We start from the raw sequence: 22930 nt of genomic DNA, 5'->3' as shown, positions 1-22930 counted from the left end.
CAACACTCAATCCAGGGGGTCAGTGTTGACATTGTGGAGGACTATAAATACCTTGGAGTACACATTGACAATAAACTGGACTGGGCTAAAAACACCACAGCACTTTACAGGAAGGGCCAGAGTCGTCTCTATTTTTTGAGGCGACTGAGGTCCTTCAACATCTGCCAGAAAATGCTGAGGATTTTCTATGAGTCTGTTGTGGCCAGTGCGATCCTCTATGCTGTTGCATGCTGGGGGAGCAGGCTGAGGGTAGCAGATGCCAACAGACTCAATAAACTAATTCGTAAGGCCAGTACTGTTGTGGGGATGGAGCTGGACTCCCTCAAGGTGGTGTCGGAGAAGTGGATGCTGTCCAAGATAAAGACAATGTTGGATAACACCTCCCACCCACTCCATGACATGCTGGTCAGTCACAGGAGCTCGTTCAGTGAGAGACTGAGATTACCGAAAAGCACCACTGAACGACATAGGAAATCTTTCCTGCCTGTGGCTATCTCCCTGTACAACGCATCCACTTAACACACTGGTTACTGCTACAACTACACATGTTTCTTTTCCAGCTATTTATTAATGAGTGTGCACAATAATAGGGCTGTCCCACACAAAATTGAGCAGACAGAATAGACCAGGAGTGTCAAACATATTGCACAGAGGTTGGACAGGGCCTGCTAATTTACTCAGTCATAGCTTTTGATAGCTTGACTGAGTAAATTATGTGTGTACATTTTGGATTTGTAACTGTATTTAGATCAGTTTTAAAGTCTTACAAAGACATCACCCACCTTTCACACCAAATGTATAAAGTAATATTTATGTCATTTTTGTTAGTATTCTGTTATTTTTATTTATTTAACAGGGACAGCGCATATGAATGGACACTAGTAGATGAAAATACAACATGTAAACATTACATTTTAGCAAAACGTCTAATTTCCAGGCACATTACATAAAATTTACACAAAAAACATACAGATATAGAAAATATAGCATATCATGAAAACACTAGTTATTTTATTGTATTTTTTATTTTGTTTTTCTTACTTTGGTCTATTTTTAAAGAACAATAAAGCTGTGGATTTGGTTCAGTTTGGTATGGAAGCTTGTTGCTAATAAAAAACAAAACAGATAGAAATAAGTCAAAATTAAAAAAATAGGAAAAAAAGGAAAACTCGATTTGTTTATGGAAGGGAAAAGGGTAGAAATGTATTATTGTCATTCAGTATTCTCGAGAAAATCGAAATTTGGAGATCTTAACTGTAATTCTGTTTTAGAGACAGCAAAAACAAAAGAAAGAAAGAAAGAAAGAAAGAAAGGAAAAAGTATTCTTTGACTACTGCTGACTTGAACATACAAACTTTAAGTATCTCCCCCCCCCCCACTACTCTTTTTTTTTAAATTACCGTGACAAAAATAAGTAAACTCTTCCTTCCTGACCTACGTTTGACCGAAGAAGGAAGCAGGCAGGAGTGACTTCTCTTGCAGCCTGAGCACTCTTTGAGTCGCGGACTGAGCAGCTGTCAGTGGACGAAGCAGAGCGTCACGACGAGCAGGAGGCTTTGTGGAAGAAGGACGTTCTCAAAATGCAGCTCCATAACGATTTCCCCAGTGTGTCACAGGCTCGAGTGGCCGATACGTGCCACGACTCGGACGTTAGGATCTAGCGTGCAGCCAGCGAGCCGACGGATAGCGACTTTCCCCCCCTCGGTTGTTTTATGTGCTGTCTGCTCGGCGCTGTCCATCCGACAGAACTAGTTCAGACATGAGTAACGTTAATGTGATGTTTTGGGACCAGTTGCAGGCTGGTAGCTCCGAGGTGGACTGGTGTGAAGGCAATTACCTTATTTACCCCAGCATCGCTGAGTTTTACAACACGGTCGGTTCTGAGAATGGGGCTTGTTGTTGTTGTTGTTGTTTTTCTCGCTATTTTGCACATTACAGTTTTGTTTACAGTCAAAGCCTTTCTGCATTTCCTCTTCTTGCTGTTGTCTCCGTTGCACTGCTTGTTTTGTTTTACTCTCCTTTCCTTTCTTTCTTTTGTAGTTTAATGGCTTCTTTGCGCTATACAAATACAGGCCATTTACCATTTACTTCCCAGGTTAACGACTGCTTAGCTGAGCATTCTGGCTGCTTTTCAGCTTCAGCATCATGATATGTATTGTTAGTAGCAGTTTACAGGTTTTGCATGCCAGTTTCTGCACAGCCACCGAGGCCCGCACACTGATCAACTTTTGACGGGCATTGCTGGCTCTTTGCTGCGGGATCAGTGACAAAGACTTTTCTGTTGTTTATCATTTCAGATCAGCAACATTTTGTTTTTTGTTTTGCCGCCGATACTAATGTGCCTGTTCCGCCAATATGCAAAACATTTCAACAGTGGGATTTACCTCATATGGATACTGCTAGTTGTGGTCGGTAAGTTGGCTGCTGACCTCTCTTAACCCTTCATTTTTATTTATTTATTTTTCATTTCTCATCTATACACGTGGTACATAAAGCAAGCGTCAGATAGGGAGGCTTCAAATAAATAAATAAAATAGTGGATGTCATACAGATCACCAGTTGTCAGGCATCTTGGGAAGATTTGCCAGTTTTCTGTTGTTTAGTCTGTCTCTTCCTTAATCTCAAACTCTGAGATGTTGAGATCAAGGATCTGCGTGGGGGCCTGACCATCTGTTGCAGGGCTCCTTGTTTGATCGTTGCCATTTTTTGGCTTTATATGTGGGTTTGTTGATAGAGGTAGTGCACTGCACTTTTTGCATACATAAGGAGACTCACTAGAAAAGCACATCAGCATAATTCAGTTGAGTACATAAGTGCCACTAACACTGCTATGACTGTAAAAAGAAAAGGATCATTATAGGATTCATAAAGGAGGCCTTTATAGCTGGGCTGCTACATCAGATTGCATTAGATTAAGTGCTAAGTTGTTAACCCTAACATACTCTTCATATTCACCTTCTTCATAGTATACATATAGTATTTGGCATTTATAAATGTATGCCTGATCCTTACTTTGTGTATTAGAGAGCAGACAGTGTTTTGTTATTTTTGTTTATTAATTTTTGTTTAGGTTTTACAACATTTGTTTATGGAAAAAAATATCCAATATCTCACACTCATGTCAAGTTTTACCCAAGACACAAAAACGTAACAGCCATATTCATCTAAATATATTTGAACTGAGTTGATCATCGTTACTATCATTGTGCAGATGCCAAAAGTTATCAAATTTGAAGGTAAATAAGGCCATTTGAGGTATTTTTACTGCTGTCAAAACGGGTCAAATGAATGTGTAAGTAAAGGGACTGAGTAAATAGTCCTTACACAAACCAATTTCAAAAAGAATTGTGTATTCCTGTAGGACTTTATTCACAGCAAAAAAATATTATTTTTTTCCTTTATTTTTTATGAGAGTAAGCAAAGTATTTGAGGGGTTTGCACTGTTAACTAGTACAAACCAGAAGGTTAAAGTATGTCGACTTGGTCTCTAGGCAGTTACGATGGACATTTAATTTGAACTAGTTTCCAGGTTTTAGACCAAAGGAGTGATCTGTATACACTTGTACTGCAGTGGCACTGTTGGGGTGCACAGTTTCTCAGCTGTGGCCTCTATCACCATCTTTAGATTGATTTTGAATTCATTATGTCCCATTCAATATTTAGGCCTTTAATGGTGCTTCTTCATCTACACAGTTCAATAGAGAGCCTTTCCCCATCGATGCTGTTTTGCAAACGCTCGGATTGCCCTGTCAGCAAAGATAACCCAAGAGCAACCCCACCTCTGTTCCAAGGAGGTGACCTTGGTGGGTGTCCGGAAAAAAAAAGTAGTTGAAAAAGATTTGCATAACTGTCAGATTTAAAGAACTCGAGCTGGGTGTTTTCCTCTGTGGCCCATGTGTGGTCCAATGTAAAGGGAAATAAACGCAGTCTCCTGGCTTTGTTGGAGCCTCTTAGACAGTTGAACATTCTTGGTCCATACATGTTGCCATACCATAAATCCTTATCTGTGTATCTTGGACTGCATCCATTTTCTTTTCTTTGATTCTGGAGGCTTTTTAAAACAAAGCCAGTGCCAGCAACGGGTCACATGGTTTCATGCCGTTTCCTCTGTTTCAGCAGTTATGATGAACTTTGACTCGAATAGAAAAGCAAGCCTATAGTTTCTAGTTCAAAAACAACATCCAGCTCCTTTTTATTTCACCTTAGCCTCAGCAGTGTGTGCAAATATAGTTTGGCTACTTTGCATCCATATTTTGACCTGTCAGCAGATCAAAAATAAGAACGTGTAAATTAAGGCTTTGAATTAAGAAATTACACTCCTCACTAGGGCTGTTCGATTCATTTTACGCTATCGTTTGTTTCGTGGTGTTGCAAAATAAACTGTTTACGGCAATATTTTTTCATTGTTCTGATGGTCACTGTAGTGGCTATATTAATTTCTTAAAGTTCTCTCTTTCTCTTATATTTTATATAACCACACTACTGACGGACAAGCGCCTGTTTTTATGCGTTGTGGTTAGCAACAACGACGGTAACACCATCGTGTGTCCGCTTGTTTATGTTCCACATAAACCTTTCACAATAAAGCTCAAGATCCTGTTGAGACTTTTCAAAATAAACTGAATCACGTGAAAGAGCAGATTATTTACAGATGAGTATTAAAAAAGAGCCGCCAGGTTCTAATAAATAGACCTTAGACTCAAACGTTAGAACAGGCGTTTCCCCGCAGCACGCCGTGTAATAAATACTCACAAAGAAAACGGCGGCCTTCACAACTTGTGTCTAAAAATGTATAGTTTCATACATCGGTTAAAACACTCGACTCCAGCTACATGACGCGCAGCTAGAAACACGTCCGGCAAGACGAGCTGCCAGAGATTCACAGAATTGACAGAAAATGTTACATTTTTGTGATTTATATCGTTATCGGACGATAGAATTCTTATATCGGGATATGAGATTTTGGTCATATCGCACAGCCCTACCCCTCACTGAGCTGAAGGCAACATATTCATATCCTGTCAAGTCACAAAGAACCTGGATTCTACTTTTAGTTTTAATGGAAAAAAGGACCAGTCTTAAAAAAAAAGAGCTATTTTTGCTTTTTTTAATCATTTCATCTTTATGCAAATATCTGTTATATCCAACTAACACTCCTCAGTTAGCCATTTTTTTCTTTGCTTGACTGATTATGAAGTAGCTGCTGATTCATTTACATGAATGCTTCTTTAAGTCTTTTGTTGAATGGCTCATTCTCATGCCTAGGTTGAGAACCATGGCAGGTTTTCACGATTAGTAACAACTGTGGGAGCAACATTTGATAAGAAGTCTGCTGAAATGTTGCACCTGATAATAAAAAGTCTGTTCTACCGTGATAAACAAGGAGGGGAAAGTGACTGCTGCATGTCTCTGCAGCATTTCAAGGCTTCATTTCTAAATAACTTTGCAAATTAAAGGCCAACAAAAGAGGCCTTTACATTCACTGTTACACAATGACTGCCTTTCCTCATAAAACATTTGGCAAACATTTGCACAATAACTTGAAACCCACATGTTTAGCAGCTTGAAAACGGCTTTCAAAGTTCCCATCGTAGATAACAGCCGGTCCTGTTCGATGTGTGATGATTGTGGCGTTCCAACTGTGCTCCGTTTTTCGGTTATTGTTTTGAACACGTCGTTTTAGAGGGGGAATATTTTAACTCTACGTTTGCTATTCTCAGTTATGTTCTGATGTTATAAAAGAGAGAGGGAGCACGTAACAAAACACAGACTGTCTCATTTATCCTGCCCTTTGAATACAAAACTTAAACATCTATCACTGTCCTTCTGTGTCTCTTCCTTTCTCCAAGGTATTGGATCGACTTATTTTCATGCCACCCTCAGCTTTCTTGGCCAAATGCTGGACGAGCTAGCCATATTATGGGTGCTCATGTGTGCCATAGCCATGTGGTTTCCAAAGAGGTATTTACCCAGGATATTCAGGAGGGATCGGTATGTTGATAACAACAATTATTATTATTATTTATTATTATTATTGTAAAAAAAGAGCTTAAACTATGTGCATGTGTAGATATGTAGTCCTGTGAAAAACTATTTACTCCTTTCCTAATTGGGTTTTCTTTTTCTGCAATATTTGGCACAATAAAATGTTTCCCATCATCAAACAAAGTTACAGTCTTTTACATCACTTTGGAGGAATTTTGGCCCTCTCGTCTTTGCAGAATTGTTTTAATTCAGTCACACTGGAGGATTTTCGAGCATGGTTTAAGGTCATGTCAAAGCAACTCAATCAGATTTAAGGTGCAGCCCTTGTCTAGGCCACTCCAAAACCTTCATTTTGGGGTTGTTTGAGACATTCAGAGGTGAACTTGCTGGTGTGTTTTAGATTATTGTCCTGCTGCTTTTGAGCTTGTTTAGCCTACCAGTACTTCATTTTGTCAGACAGGTTCTGTTTAAGTGATTTCTTAATTCAGAAGCTCTACCAGTAATCAGGCCTGAGGCCTATCCTTCATGCTCTTAACTCTTAATTATCATTCAAGCAGCTAAAAGTGTTTAGCTCTGACTGGAATTACTCACAGCTGGTGGCATCTGATGGTAGTGGCAATAATTAAGAATAAACACTAAAGCAGATACAGTGTAGGTTTGTCCCGTGCAAGGCAGGGCAAACATTTTTTTTCCCACATGGTCAAATATGTAGCATATGCATTTAGTACATTTAGCTCACTGTTGTCACATGATATCTCAGCTGCTGTGACACTCCTGTTTAATAATAGTCCTTTCTAAGATAGCTGACACCAGTAAAAGCTGCATCACATGTCTTTACTTCTCCTTGCATTGTCACCAAGCTGTCACAGTTGCTTGCTCTCACTTCAGGCTGCTACTTGTTTTGCCCAGCCTTTTGATTAGAGCTGAGCGTGTTTGTTATGTGCACCTTAAGTGGGTCATAATAATTTCTGGAGCACATCTGAGTCATCCAAACACTCCCTCTGTATCTTACAATCATGTTCATGGAGTATTGCAGCAATATCTGTCTGTTTTGTTCATTAATCCATCTAGGTCGAGATTCAAAGTGGTCATCGGCATCTTATCAGGGATCACCACGGGGCTGGCCTTTGTGAAACCTGTTGTCAACTCGCTGTCACTGATGACTCTGGGAATCCCATGTACCGTGCTGCTCATTACTGAGCTGAAAAGGTAAGACGGAAGAGTATGACTGTGTGTGTGTTTGTTTAAACAGCATAGATGAGTGTAAGTAGCCGAGTAGGTCTGAGCCAGAAGTGGCACACTGAGTAAACTACATGGACTATGTATCAAATGTGGACATGCTCTGAGCATCAAAAGAGGGAAGACGATGCAGAAAATTTTAAACCTAAAGTAAGTAAAGTAAAAGTTTATTTTTATAAACCCCTTACAGGAAGCAGGTGGTGAATCTGTTGGGTGATTTATAAAAAGATGTGTGATTGTGCAGAAGTCTGTGAGAAAATGATCTTACTGCTCACACAACTAATGACCACATGTTCCTAATGGGTTTGTGGTCTCAGCCACTAGTTTGAAGTCTCCTTTCACACAGCTTGATGGTTATTTAGCAAATTATGGTGCCTTCCTGAGTGTCTCTCATGATAAAGCAGAGTATCTCTAAGGGCCTAGTTATGTGTGCAATGTCATAGTCTTATTCTCAATCAAATCTAACCCTTACTAGTCATGTCCAGTTGAAAAACACTTAAAAACATGCACTCACACACAAAAGATCACTGCCAAAAGGCTTAAAATGTCACTAAGGGCCATATTTGCTCAGTGGGGATAGTATCACAAAAACAAACCCCTGGAAGTGGAAAGCTTTGCTCTCTCTCTCTCCACTTTGAAATCCTGTCTCAGGCTACGTCCACACTAATGCGTTTAGTTTTCTCTCCGTTTTGGCCTCCTGTCCACACTGAGACAGCGTTTTGGCTCATGGGAAAACATTTGAAAACAGTGCTTTCGCGTCGCAGTGTGGACAGCCAAAATGGAGACTTTCTAAAATGATGAGCATGTTAGTCATGTGATGCAGTCGTGTGACCAATTAAACTAAGATAGTGTAGGGCATTGTTGTTTTGTTTGCTCTCAAGCCCTATTAAAGATTAATATCAGTCTGTACATGCTCCAGATAACTTTTCTTCAAATTTTTTAACTCTCACTCGCAGTTGCAACTTTATGCTTTTGTGTTACTCGCAGCAACAACTCCACCTCATTGTTAGTCCATTTAAAAAACTCGGTGCTTTTCCTCAACATTTTGCCGCGACGTTTCAAAGAGCCGGAAAGTAAATAAGTAGCAGACAGAGGCAGGTCGAATCTTGTTGCGCTTCACGCATCCGCAGTACTGGAACGTAAGCGTTTTCAGCCATTTCAATGTAGGCACGCAACTCTGTGAAAATGACTGAAAACGCTAGTGTGGACGCGGAGTGTTTTCAGATGAAAACGCCGTTTTCAATTCTATCCGGGCTAGTGTGGACGTAGCCTGAATCTCAAAACCTCCTGAAATATACTCACTCTGATTGTCTTCCAGCTTAATAGGTATTTTGGTTTATTCTTATTGTTTTTATTCTTTTATTCTTCTTGTAACCAACATAATTTCCTTAAGAATTATTAAAGTATTCTGATAACTGTTCTGTTTGGGTGGTTTCGAGTGTACACTACTTCAGCTGCAGGAAAGTTGATAGAATTTCACTATACAGGCTAACTTTTCTGTTAGGAATTTATGGGGATTTCTAAAATATGTGTGTTAAAAGCTGAAACCTGCTCTGCGTTGCTGGAAAACGTAACTGCCTGTGGCATGCGCTGTATGCGTCTTGTACTAGGCAGCTATTGTCCCCCTCCCTCTGACAGCCTGCTTTGTTAGTGAAAGTTACAGTTTTATTCTAACAGAAATATGAGTGGCTCGGCTCTAAAGCAGCTTTCTGTGGTGATGAAGACTCTTTTTTTTCCGTGAAAGTCAACGCAAACCATGTGAAGTCAATGATTTAGTTCTCGTTCCCCAACATAACTGAGTCTCACTTAAAAGTGAGAAAGTCCAGCAGTGCTGAAACTTTGGATTGTTTTATATGTTTTGGTTTTATGCAATCACGTTACTTAGCACCCACCTAAATGTTGTCGTCTTCTATCCGGTTGTTCAGTCTGACGTCACTAGCAGTGTCTGGACCTAAACTCCGCTGCAGGTCCATATATCAAACGATCACTGTGGCATTACTGAGAGTTGAAAAACTGTCTAAAGTCTTTCATCTTTAATAAAATGATCAGCGTTCTGCTCTACCAGGTGTAACAATTGAGTTTAACATCCAGGCATCCATGAAAACGGAATTTATGACATTTAATGGAGTTAGAAGTTAGCAGGGAGTTAGCTCGCTAGCTTCTATCTAAATACAATATAGCATGTCCTGACTGCGGAGTTTTGGAAACAAATTAAAACGTTCAGCTCTGCTATCACTTCCAACATAAATGAAGACGGAAAACTAAGGCAAGGCAAGTTTATTTGTATAGCACAATTCAACAACAAGGTGATTCAAAGTGCTTTACAGAGACATTAGAAACAAGAACAAATAAAAGCATGATTTAAAATAGATTAAAACAAGCAAATAAACTAACTAATTAACAAACAAACAAACAAAACAGTATATAAAATCAAAACAGATAAAATCAGAACAGTAGATAAAATCAGTAGTTAAATGTAAGTTTTGAAATTTAAGCTTAAAGTGTGGATTTGGTGCTTTATTCAAATGCAGCTGAGAACAGGTGAGTCTTCAACCTGGATTTAAATAAACTGAGTGTTTCAGCTGATCTGAGGCTTTCTGGGAGTTTGTTCCAGATATAAGGAGCATAAAAGCTGAATGCAGCTTCTCCGTGTCTGGTTCTGACTCTGGGAACTGATAAAAGACCGGATCCAGATGACCTGAGGGATCTGGATGGTTCATACTGGGTCAGGAGGTCATTGATGTATTTTGGTCCTAAACCATTCAGAGCTTTATAGGCCAGCATCAGAACTTTAAAGTCTATCCTCTGACGGACAGGCAGCCAGTGTAAGGACCTCAGAGCTGGACTGATGTGGTCCACTTTTTTGGTCTTAGTGAGGACTCGAGCAGCAGAGTTCTGAATGAGCTGTAGTTGTCTGACTGATTTTTTAGGTAGACCTGTAAAGATGCTGTTACAGTAATCAAGCCTACTAAAGATGAATGCATGGACTAGTTTTTCCAGGTCCTGTTGAGACATCAGATCTTTTATCCTTGATATATTCTTGAGGTGATAGTAAGCTGACTTTGTTATTGTCTTAATGTGTTTTTCTAAGTTTAGGTCTGCATCCATCACTACACCCAAATTTCTCGCCTGGTTTGTGGTTTTTAGATGTATAGATTGAAGTTCTCTGGTGACCTGTAATCGTTTTTCTTTGGCGCCAAAGACTATTACCTCAGTTTTGTTTTTGTTTAGCTGGAGAAAATTGTGGCACAACCAGTCATTGATTTCCTCAATGCATTTACCAAGAGCCTGTACAGGGCCTCGGTCTCCTGGTGACATTGTGATATATATTTGTGTGTCATCTGCATAGCTGTGATAGTTTATTTTGTTGTTGTTTATAATCTGTGCCAGTGGGAGCATGTAGATGTTAAACAGAAGGGGTCCCAAGATGGAACCTTGGGGAACTCCACATGTGATACTTGTCTGCTCAGATGTGAAGTTACCTATTGATACAAAGTATTTCCTGTTTTCTACGTATGTTTTGAACCAGTTTAGTACAGTTCCTGAAAGACCTGTCCAGTTCTCCAGTCGTTTGAGTAATATGTTGTGGTCAACTGTATCAAATGCTGCACTGAGATCCAGTAAAACTAGGACTGACATTTTTCCACTGTCTGTATTCAGACATATGTCATTAAACACTTTGGTCAGAGCGGTTTCAGTGCTGTGGTTCTGTCTAAAACCTGACTGGAAGGCATCGTAGCAATTATTCTGTTTTAAGAAGTAACTGAGCTGTTGAGAAACTGCTTTTTCAATGATCTTACTTAAAAACGGGAGATTTGAGATCGGCCTGTAGTTGTTCATTTGTGTCTTGTCAAGATTGTCCTTTTTCAGTATAGGTTTGATTACAGCAGTTTTTAGTGATTCTGGAAACACACCTGATAATAAAGAAAAGTTGACGATCTGTAACAGGTCTGACTCTAAAGTCTTTGAGACCTTTTTGAAAAAACTTGTTGGCAGGACATCTAAACAGCAGGAGGAGGAGTTCAGTTTACCTAAGATGTCCTCCAGGTCTTTGCTGTTAATAGCTTGAAACTGTTTCATGGTGTTTAAACAGTTTTTTGGTGGACACAGTACATATCCTGGATCTGCTGTTGATGTACCAATTGCTTGTCTAATTTTTTGGATTTTTTCAGTGAAGAATTTGGCAAAGTCATTGCAGGCCATGGTCGAATGAAGTTCAGCTGCCACTGACACAGGAGGGTTTGTTAGCCTGTCAACTGTAGAAAATAAGACCCGAGCATTATGGCTGTTTTTCATTTCCACACAGTCCATTTACCTCCACGTTTACTTCTAAGCGATGAATTTTTGTCTCCAGTACTGCAATCTTCTGCAGGAGGCTGTGGTAGTCATCTGTGGAGAGGGAAGGCATCTTGTTGCTAGTTAGCCTAGCGGTTAGCACCTTTCCAGGCTATTGAGGCTGCTCGGTGCCCAGACGCTGTAATCAGGCTTCAGCTGTGTCTAGGCCACAGACACACGGAGCGCTGAGGACAAGGTAACCATAAAATGTTGCTGTTTCTGTTAAGAACACTCTAGTCCTAATGATCTACAAGTGTCCAGAAGTTATCGCAGGTAAGCTCACACGGAAAAAAGGGAAAAAATCAGCATAAAAATCAATATAAGAAGCAAAGCATTCAAGAGCAAAGAGATGAAGCGTCCACACTCACAAAGGGGAGGAGCTAAACAGCAGTGACGTTTGTAGGGTTACTGAAGTTGGGCTAGCTGGTATATAATGATGTGCTACGTGACCGCTAGCAACACAGCTATGTTAGCATAATATAAACAAGCTAACTTTTTTCCCACTCGATAAAAGTTAACATGAGTGTTCTCGGTGGTCAGGAACAAATGTAATCGCATGGCAGGATGCTGTAAAAGGACCAAACTTCAGCCAGGAGAACAACTGAGATAATCCATCCACAATACGAGGTTAGTCATTCATATACTGCTGCATGGGCTGGGCTGTAGTTGCATCCTAAGGTTTTAAAAACTGAGCTTAAATAAATGATTAGTGGTAATAAAAGCCGAGGGAGGTCAACAGTGATCACTGACTGTTTTAGGAGCTTTTTGAGATCAAATAGAAGAAAATACATAACATTAAACATGTTAACAACACAAAAGCCATATTAAACGCAGACTACTTTAGGCCCGGAAGTAGGATTCGTCGCGTCATCACTGAACAATCGGATAGTGACTCACAGGATGGCTGTAGATCAGGCTATTGGCAGAGGTTTGTTTGGCGGAAACGCCTGGTATGTGCCCAACTGGAAATAACATTGGCGGTAAATAAGAAGCGACTGCAGCATCAAAGGATGTAGCATAAATCACAAAAAATTAATTTTTATCAGCCCCAAATAATGTAAACCAGCAGTCCTCTTTGAAGTCTCTGGCTTTGTTTCAGTCATGCCTTTATAGGCAGGGAAATGTTCCAGAGTTGATGCATGGGAAGTATGATAACCTGACTTATCAACAATGTGCTTTATCACCTCTTTAAGTCTTGAACTGTTTAAATAACAGAAATCAAATAGTGAAGTCGGTGCATTGTTAACATGCCACCTTTCACCTTTTTGTACTGTCTGGTGTGTCTGTTCCAAACTTATTATGTGGAAGAAAGTTCCTGAAAGCACAACAAGCCTTTCACTCTGTTTTTCTGCGTGTTTGTGTCCTTAATGCTTCCTAGCTGTCACAGTAACGTGGACGTATGTTCCGTTGCTTCCGTTTCCCATAACCCTTACTCAACACCATCAGTCCCCAAAATTCATCTATTGTTCAACCTGTTAATAATTCTTCACATTACTGCCAGTGCCAGTCATCCATTGAAACTGCTTGTTTTTGTTGTTCCAAGTGTGAGAGAGTTCCTGTTGCCCCGACTGATGGACTTTTGCCCTCAGAAAGGACAGAAAACTTAGTTGTTGGTTTCAATCCAAGTCAACTTTCAGGCCAGCAAGAACAACATGTTCTGTGAGTCAACTGTGAGCATGCAGAGGAAGTATATAAAATTACAAAACTGGATACTTTAATACTATTATAACTAGCCTGCAGCGTTTTTTTAAAGTGGGGTGTAGAAGAAAATTCCATCATGGACACAATTTTTAGTGACTGCAAAGTTACGTATGCAATGTACACTGAGCGTGATGGAGAACATTGTTAGTATTATAGTAAGTTTTAAGATCTTATTATGAATTTGATGTATGTGAAACAGCTCATGGAACATATCACAGATAATAAGGTTAAATAGTAACATGCTTGGGGGAGGAAATAAAAGCATCCTGTTTCTGTTACAAGATGGATGTAGGCACCGTGAAGTCACCCACTGGTGTTTTGACTCCACATATTGAAGCTTCAGTGTTATTTATGACCACTTTATTAGGTATACCTTTCTACTAACCGTTTTCTTTCAAGCAGAGGTTCCGCCCTGTACTAGAGAGGTTTTATCTTTATTTATTTAACCTTTAGTCCCATTGAGACTGAACGTCTCATTAACAAGAAAGACCTATTTTATTTGTGGCAAAGAGTCAACAAGGTTCAGCCAAGTAATTTTGGTCCATATTTAGGAAAAAAAAAAAGTTGTTCATCAGCTTTGAAACGATCCACAGGAATGGGAGTCGCTGAAACTTGAGTGATAAATTTAATTAGTGTCCAGCTTTGTGTCACGTATGCTACAGACCTCTGTTTTGTACAGTCGAGTGCGAGGAGAGTCACATCAGGGCTCCACCCTTATCTTTGCCTCCCACAATTATACTCCTCAGATTCCCCAGCACTTTCTCTCAAAGCAGAAGCACTAATCTAATGTCATGTATCTTATCTCACATCCTTCTATAATCTCCTGGCTGATGGGAGCAGTTTTCCAGATATCCGGCTATGTGGTGACGTTTTTGTCAACATATATTTGCTGGCAGGAAAGGGCGTTTGCTCGATAAGAGTAATTTATGTAAAATATTTCAGGCCAACTGACTTGATGTATAAGGTTTACAACAGAAGTGAGCATAGTTCTGTCCATATGATGAAGTAAGTAGTTCAATATTTACTCTTTCTTTTCTTTTTTCTACTAAAAAAGTGTTTATTGGGGATTTCTTAGAGATGATTCTCATAGCTGCTCTTTGCTGCTGCTTTATTGCTCCATGTTTATGATTAAAATGCCACATTTTTTTTACTTGTTTACTGAAGCATATTCTAAGTAAAGTTATATAATGGGCATGGACATAATGTGTAGACTCACAGCTTTCATTTGAGGGTATCCACATTCAGATTGGATGTAGGGTTTAAGAGTTTCAGCTCCTCAACATGTGCCACCCCTTTTTTTTTTTTTTTTAAAGGGGCCAAATGTAATTGGACAATTGACTCAATTTCATTGGGAGGTGTGGGCAGTTGATTTGAGGTGTAGTTCTTGTATTTAGAAGATTTTGCTGTGACCAGACAGTAGAAACTGGAGAGCTACTTGGCCTTGTTTTCAAAGGAGCTCTCCATGGAGGTGAAACAAGCCATCCTTACGCTGCGAAAACAGAAAAAAACCCCATCTCAGAAATTGCTACAATAGTAGAACATTGGTGAATGATCACAGAATCATTCCCATGGTGAAGAGAAACTCCTTCACAACAGCCAACCAGGTGTACAATACTCTTCGGGAGATTGACCTTTTGATATCCAAGAGGACTGTGTGAAAGTAAATACAGAGGGTTCACTGCAAGGTGCAAGCCACTCATCTCCCCCAGAAAGGCCAGATTGGACATTGCTAAAAATCATCTAAAAAGCCAGCACAGTTCTGAAAAAACATTCTTCGGACAGATGAAACCAAGATCAGAATAGAGTGGTGAGAATGATGACAAGAAAAAATTATGGAGAAGGCGTGGAACAGCTCATGATCCAAAGTATACCACATCATCTGTAAAACACAGCGGAGGCAGTGTGATGGCATTGGGGTGCATGGCTGCCAGCTGCACTGGGACTCTAGTGTTTATTGATGATGTGACACAGGACAGAAGCAGCCAAATGAATTCTGGGGTGTTAAGAGACAAGCTGTCTGCTCAAATCCAGCTAAATCCAGTCAAATTGGTTGGTCCATACAGATGGACCATGACCTAAAACATATAGCCAAAGAAACCCAGGAGTTTATTCAAGCAAAGAAGTGGAATATTTTTGAAGATCCAAGTCAGTCACCTGATCTTAACACAGTCGAGCATGCATTTCACTTGTTGCAGATTAAATTTTGGACAGAAAGGGCCACAAACAAACAGCAACAAGCAGCAAGTTGCTGCAGTAAAGGCCTGCCAGAGCATTAAAACAGAGGGAACCAACATCTGGCGATGTCCATGATTTCAAGACTTCAGGCTGTCATTGCCAGCAAAGGGTTTTCAACTAAGTATTAGAAATAAACATTTTATTTTCAGTTATTTAATTTGTCAAGGGAATGTGTTAATAATGTATGTCATTTGAAAGCACTTTCCCCCATTGTTCAGTAAATTTCTTCTTGTGTTTTTGTTTTTTATCTTGCTAGACAGAAAGTAAGTTTGTTTGTTTGTTTGCTTTTTAAATGATGCTATCCACAGAGGTTGTTGTTGGGTTTTTTTGCACTGCATGTCATAATCTCTAATCTGCCAAGTCTGAAGGGCACGCCTGTCTGTCTTTCAGAGGCTTGTTATTCAACTGAAGCACTATGTGCAGCATAATTTCCATTAGGACGTCACAGTGGCTCTAATAGCAGTGTTGTGTCTCCCCCTGTACTTCCTGATTACTAGCCCATCTGTGCTTCTTCTAAGTTTTAATCGGTTACTGATCTTCCTGTAGCTCATTTTTCATCATTACAAAGTCTCAGAATAAAATTTCTTATATTCCTTTGGTAATTCTTTTCCATAGGGAACCGAATCGTGCAGATATACGAATAGAAACCCCTGTTCTATGGTCATTTTATGAACAAATTCATGCAGCTGAAGAGAAATAATCATTTTCCCCCAGTTTTGATTTAATGAATCAGAAGGTTTTTTTCTACCTTTGCCAGCAGTGCTCTCAGGTGTTTTTCTAGTCTGTTTCATTGACTTACTGTTTTGAGGCCTGTGCATTTTTAATGCATAAGCCCCATATTAAGCTTTCTTTTCTTGCTTTCACATATCTTGTCGTCACATCTTCACAGTTATCGATTAGTTAATATTTTTTAAGCACTTTGACACTTAAATTGTAATATAAAGACGTATAGCCACTCTTTTTGTGTTCTGTGATTAACTGGAACAATCAGTTTTTACAGTATTGATGACAATTTAATGACCCACTTCCCAGTGGGAAGATGCATCACTGGCCATCTATTTTTGTACTTCCTGTTGGCGGTTCATAGCTGTGACACCCTTTTTTCCTGCCTCTTTCTGGGCAAGTTATGTAATAGAGGCTGTTTACCAGTTCAGGTCACCAGCGCACTTACTTTAAAATAAGAAATCTTTAATTCTGGTGTGATGGGTAAATTTTGCAATTTCTGTAGCTGTTATTATTTTTAAATAAAAGATGTAGAAAAATAAAAATGTAGCACCATTTCTCACTGCTTCCAGGGAGTCATCCACTTCTGAACATACAGTATGCAGATAAATGTACGGGTCCACCGACGTGTTACATCTACAGGAATTGCTCGGCCATGGAGCTCCCAGCACACAGTTTTTGGGCTGATGTTAATGCCAGAAAAAGTCTGGAGCTCTGCACTTAATGAGTCAGCAGAGCGTTTGCGACTTTTGTGCTCTATGCCCCCTAGCACTCGTCAGCCGTGCTCCGTAACTGAGTTGACTTAATCCAGTGGTGGCATCCTATTACAGTTTCATGCTGAAATACAGTGAGTTATTTAGAATAACCCATTCTTTCACCAATCTTTACAACGTGTAAAGGCAGATTGAATGGCCAGGTGCTTGATTTTATACACCTATGACAGTGGGACTGAATGAAATGCCTGAATTCAAAGGTTAAGAGGTGTGGTCTAGTACTTTTGTCCAATGCTGGCAACCTTAGTATTCCTTACTGGCCAAATTCCACATTTCCACAGGCTTATGATTACAGTGTAAATTAATTAAATAGGAAAAGTGTCTTTTTGTTTAAATAAAAATAAGTGTTCTCCACATGGTTTTGGGGCTCTGAAGGTCAGTGACAAATGTTACATTCATGGTGTCAGAGCTTTCGGAGCTTTTTCGCTTGAATGACTCCCACATTCCCTGAGACCAGACCACCTTTATCAGTCAGTGTGATCGCAACTGACTGCTAATTAATCTAATCTCTGCTTTCACTGTCAGTGTAAAGTCTGCTTACAAAGATTCCTGAGCCTCTGCGTGAGAGTGATGTTTGCCGTTTAGCTCAATCCGGTTATGTTGCTGAGCTGGAAAGGTTCTGTGTCATCCATGGATTCGTGTCACCTTGAAACAATGGTGACTCAAAGGTAGAGGCTTCTTAAATGGTTTGACTTCATCAAATGGGCGACCGTGGCTCAGGGGGTTGGGAATCGCATCTGTAACCGGAAGGTCGCCGGTTCGATCCCTGGGCTCTCTGTCCTGGTCGTTGTGTCCTTGGGCAAGACACTTTACCCTACTTGCCTACTGGTGTTGGCCAGAAGGGCCGATGGCACCGATGGCAGCCTCGCTTCTGTCAGTCTGCCCCAGGGCAGCTGTGGCTACAACTGTAGCTGCCTCCACCAGTGTGTGAATGTGAGAGTGAATGAATAGTGGCATTGTAAAGCGCTTTGGGTGCCTTGAAAAGCGCTATATAAATCCAATCCATTAAATGCACTGACCTAAGGGCAGGTGACAAACTGCCAGTCCTGTATCGTCAGCACCGTTTAGTCACAGTCAGGCTTCTGTGTCCCCCTCTTTGTCTCTGCACTCTGTTTGGCCTGGCTCTGACTGGTGTGCCTAAGGAGGGCAAGACTAAGAATAGTTTGGCAGTGGCACTCTGGATTAGCACATCTCTCTAGGTCAGAGGGGTATCCATGAGGATATTTGCAGATAAATCTAGCTGGAGCAATCATCATTGCCATTAAAATTGCTAAAATCCTCCTGCTTTTAGAGCACCAAAATTGGGCAAAAAGGCCAGTACATCCTGGAAGCGACCGCGTGAGGAGGCCCAGAGGTTTAAGATTCTTTAGGCAAGAAATAAGATTTTCAGAAGTATTTTATTGATAAAAAGAAATGTAAACATGAGGATCAGTATTTTAATGTTAGTTTGCTAAAACTGAGAAAATTTCCACTATGATTTTGTAGTATTTTTATATTACAGTGGATTAAATGATTATGTAAGTGAATGTCATTGGGAGAGTTGGCAGCTGAAGAGCTAGATATTAGATAATGGAGTTATTTTAAGACAAAAATGCAAACGTGTGCCTCAAAATAAATGTGGTAAAATAAATGTTAATGTTTGTCTGTATAGTCTGGATGTGAAAGAGGAAGAGGAATAAATGATGAATATATATGCTGCCCACAAGTGGCCAACGTGGGTTTAGCAGCAATGTACTTTACATATATGATTAATTGCATTTATTTAGTAAATATTTCAGATTGTTTTGAGAAAATCAATATAATCTGTAATTCTAGGAAATGTATTGCTATTTTAACAAAATTGAACTGTTTCTATTTATATGCTGAATAAATCATCAAGTTGGCTGCATTTGTATTTTCACGGCTCACATTGTTCTTCACTGTGTCATCGCAGGTGTGAAAACCCACGTGTGTTCAAGCTGGGCCTGATCTCAGGGATCTGGTGGGCGCTGGCTCTGCTTTGCTGGATCAGTGACAGGATATTCTGCGAAGTGTGGTCATCTGTCAACTTTCCCTACCTACACTGTGCTTGGTAAGCTCAAAGTCGACTCAAAGTCAAACTCAGTGCTGTATAAGGTGTTAATGGTATCATTTATTCACAATGTGTATTTTATCCTGTGAGACTAAAAGGCAAAATAAGTGTTACAAGACAGTTACAGTTGCACTGTATACTTTTTTTCTTAAAACAAATGAATAAAAAATGTCAACCAGTTTTCATTTCAGGTGATTTATGTGTTTTATATGAGGAGGAACAGGCAGGGGAACTAGGCAGTAGCTTCAATAGACTGAAGGTAAATCAAACAGAAAAGAGGAATTTGAGAAATTAAGTCATGTGAAATATAAATTTGTAAAAACCACCTTTCAGCATTAACTTGAATAACTTGTTTTCCGTATGACTTTATCAGCCTCTCACATCATTGTGGGGGAACTTTGGCCTAGCGTTCTTTACAGTGTGCCTTTATTTAATTGAGGTTTGTGGGTATTTATGCACAGCTCTCTTAAGATCATGCCACAGCATGCTGTCATGGACTTTTTTGAGATACGGGACTTTCTGCTTCACAGAGTGAATGGGTTAAATGCAGAGAGGAATTTCCCCACGGGGATCAATAAAGTATACGTTATTATTATTATTATAATTATTATTATAATGTCTTGAACTTTAACATGTGATATGCTAAATGCGGTTCTGAGATGTAGCTGTTGTTATTTTGCAATTTCTCTGCATGGTCTCAGGTGAATTGGCTGTCATTGTGAGAACCAATACCTGAATGTTTTAGACCAGCAAACTGTCAAAACTTCTGGTTTTATAGAAGTGTTCACACTTACTGGTAATTAGTTAATCAAGTGCAATTGTTTACCAGAACCTGACTGTTACTTACCCTCTGAATTCCTATGAAAGCCATACAAGTTTGCTTATTTTAATGTTTTATTTTTCAAACTGCATAGAGTCCTGCGAAAACTTTCTTTTTTCACATGGCTGCAGAAGTAGTTGGAAAAATCCCAAAAAGTTGATTCTGTTCATCTGGATGTAGCGTTTTCAGTGGGAGAAACCTTTTGTCACTCATTCAAGTGACTTCTTCAGTCTGAGCTGACTGCAGGTTTCCCCAGATTTGTTTCAGGGAAAACAAGACACTGTTAAACTTTTACAGCTGTGCCTGTAAATCATTTCAGAGGTTAGGCTTATTCGTGATCATTTTGCTCTTACAGGCACATCCTCATCTGTCTGGCTTCCTATTTGGGTTGCGTTTGCTTCGCCTACTTTGATGTTGCTACCGAGGCACCGGAGCGAGGTCCCGTCATCATGTTCTGGCCCAGTGAGAAATGGGCCTTCATTGGTGTGCCATATGTCTCCCTACTCTGCGTCCATAAGTCTACTATAAAGGTGACTTAAAGCAACGCTGATGCGTTCACACCGAGACACAGCATCTGTGACTCATCTTGCATCAACTGGTGCTCTTGTGACTTGAGGATATACGTGATGCACGTCTTGAAAGGATTTTGTATTTGGCTCATGTTTATGCAACTCGGTCAAAGAACAACAGGTTGTTTTAGACGATACACAACTACTCTTAAATATCAAAGCCAAGAAACCTTTACAGTGTTACAAACGTATCTCAGGCTTTGCATAAGACGTATTTAAAATCTCTTAAGAGTTTAAGTGTTAGTATTTTACATTTCATACTTCTTTAAAGAGAAGATTTTCTACATTTTCTGGGAACTGAGAAAACCTCACTGTAAAGAGTTATGTTGCCTTTACAAGAGTGAAAAACATAGCACCTCATGAGTGCAGTCATGAAACCATGTTTAGAAACAATAAAGCACTGAATTTATTAACTGTGATTAATGCGTCACGCATTAAAGCGTCACGTTGCTAATGCACTCAGCAAATCAACAGCAAGCTTTATTGGTTCATAAAATGTTACTAAAGCGTTACACAAAGGTCATTTATGCAAAGCCTTTGTGCTGTACGTCTGCCCGCCCGTGCTTTCAGGCTTTTTGCTGAACAACATCAGAAACACATGGGACATTTCTGCTACAGATCTGTTCAGTTTTACTTTAAGGATGCTACTGTAATTTTTCTTTTTTTTTAGAATAGTAAATGAGGAAAGTGTTTAATATATACCTGTATATATTTCCTAATTAAATAGGCAATAATACTCTCAAGAAAATAATACCATTCATATATTAGTGAATGACCAGGTACCTTTTTAATATTGGCACCCAATGTAGAAACCCAAAAATCTGAATGTGACGTGAACGTAGCATTTTAAGATATAATATCTACATTTATTTAATCAAACAATTAGCTTGCTTGTGTTTAGCCTCTAATCCCGAATGTTTTTGCTTTCAACCCAGACTTCTCAACTGACCTTCAGGGCTATTATTATTTCAAACTTTGTTTGGCCTTAAACACTAAATAATGGATTCCAAAGAAGAATGAAGGTGATTGTGCTTTGCAATTTTAGAAAATGTTTGGAAAGAAGATGCCAAACCATCCGGTATCTGCTAGCAGTTGTAGTCTTTGGAGGTATGATTTGTTAATTTCTCCGTCCAAAAGCTAAAACTTTAATTTTCTTTTTATTTGGCAAAAAAGGAAAAAAAATGCATATAGGATACAAAAGGGATGTATTTTGAATGCTGCAGACCAAATCCCTGAAACACAAAGCTCTCCAAAGCATTTTTTTCTTTTTTACTTTGTTGGACATGCTCCTGAAATCTGCCTCTAGCCTTTTAACTGATATCATTTTACCCCTGTCCTCCCACAGAGGACTCTGGGAACTCAAACAACCAAAATAACTTGTGCAATCATGAAAGGTCAAATGAATCATGTTTTACAAAGAAAACAAGTATTTTGGTGATATTCTGAAGCAATAGTTTTGTAACAACATGATGTATTTTCTTATTATAAACCGTTTATATTTTTCTACGTGAAGTGCAGCCAAAGGTGAAGGTGAATAATTTTGATATAGCATTATTACTAACTTTGTTGATAAACATTTTTAATGTATCTTCATGAGAAGCCTTTTGGGTGGAATGGAAAATGTTAACAATGCAATGAGTACATAAAACTGTGCTGCAAATTATACAGGGAAACGATGATGGTGGGTTTGTTGAGTGATGATACTTGGGAAGTAAGTCAGTGAATTAGTATCAGATCAAGGACTTTGAAAGCAGCAGCCTCTTTCTGTCTGCATCATGAAGGTTGTCTTGGCTGTGACTTAATGTGTTTTTATTAACCTACATGTATATAGATCTCAGCATTTCTCTGCCTGCTTTGACAGTGCAAATAAACTGCACAGAAATATTTATTTTCATTAATGATCCTTTTTTTGTAAATGAATATGTGTAATAGATTAGATAATTAATATATTATTTTATGCAATAAAACTCAATAAATCCCCCAAATGACTGTTTGTGTCTATTCCGTGTTTATCTTGGAATAAATACTTGATCAGAAGTGCTTGTTTCACTGTACACTTTTGCCACTCTTGTAGGTTTTCAGCAGGCTGACTTACAGTGATGCAGAACACAATTTTAGTCACTAGGGGGCGAAATTTTCCCACATCTAATTAAATAAATCTATAGAACTGTCACTTTTCAATATAAGTGAATAAAATAAATAATAAAATTGTCATTGAATTAATCAAATATTTCTTCAACTTCATACCAAAAGTAGTACATGTGAACAGATTTTCTTTTTAAAATGACAAATCCAATAATATGCATGGCAATATAAAGTCATGTGAACAACTAACAGCATTCTTACTTGTTCAACAACATTAGCCAGGTGCTGCTAATCAAATCCACTTGATTAAATAAATTAACAATTGCGAGCGCCTCTATAAAAGCAGGCCTCATTTAGCATGTTAAATGATAGTAAAAAGGGGTGGGGGTCTGGC

At 39.2% G+C, this 22930-nt stretch overlaps 2 protein-coding genes across 2 annotated transcripts in view; one reads left to right on the top strand and one right to left on the bottom strand.

The window, feature by feature from the left end:
* The first annotated feature begins 1454 nt into the window (after positions 1 to 1454).
* On the top strand, positions 1455 to 22440 carry acer2 (alkaline ceramidase 2). The gene is made up of 6 exons (XM_004549504.3): positions 1455 to 1873; positions 2298 to 2412; positions 5850 to 5991; positions 7057 to 7194; positions 18925 to 19062; positions 20238 to 22440. The coding sequence occupies exons 1-6, from the start codon at positions 1760 to 1762 to the stop codon at positions 20419 to 20421; spliced, it is 831 nt and encodes a 276-aa protein (XP_004549561.1). The 5' UTR covers positions 1455 to 1759; the 3' UTR covers positions 20422 to 22440.
* Positions 2067 to 22930, bottom strand: part of gucy1a1 (guanylate cyclase 1 soluble subunit alpha 1) — a 250801-nt gene continuing 229937 nt past the window's right edge. Inside the window, exon 9 of the transcript XR_013098953.1 lies at positions 2067 to 2087. The gene's annotated coding sequence lies outside the window, so the exon portion shown is untranslated. The remainder of the gene's footprint in view (positions 2088 to 22930) is intronic.

This window comes from Maylandia zebra, linkage group LG6 (genome assembly GCF_041146795.1).
Source record: "Maylandia zebra isolate NMK-2024a linkage group LG6, Mzebra_GT3a, whole genome shotgun sequence".
NCBI classification, from domain to species: Eukaryota; Metazoa; Chordata; class Actinopteri; order Cichliformes; family Cichlidae; genus Maylandia; species Maylandia zebra.
This window is presented reverse-complemented; position numbering and strand designations above follow the sequence as displayed.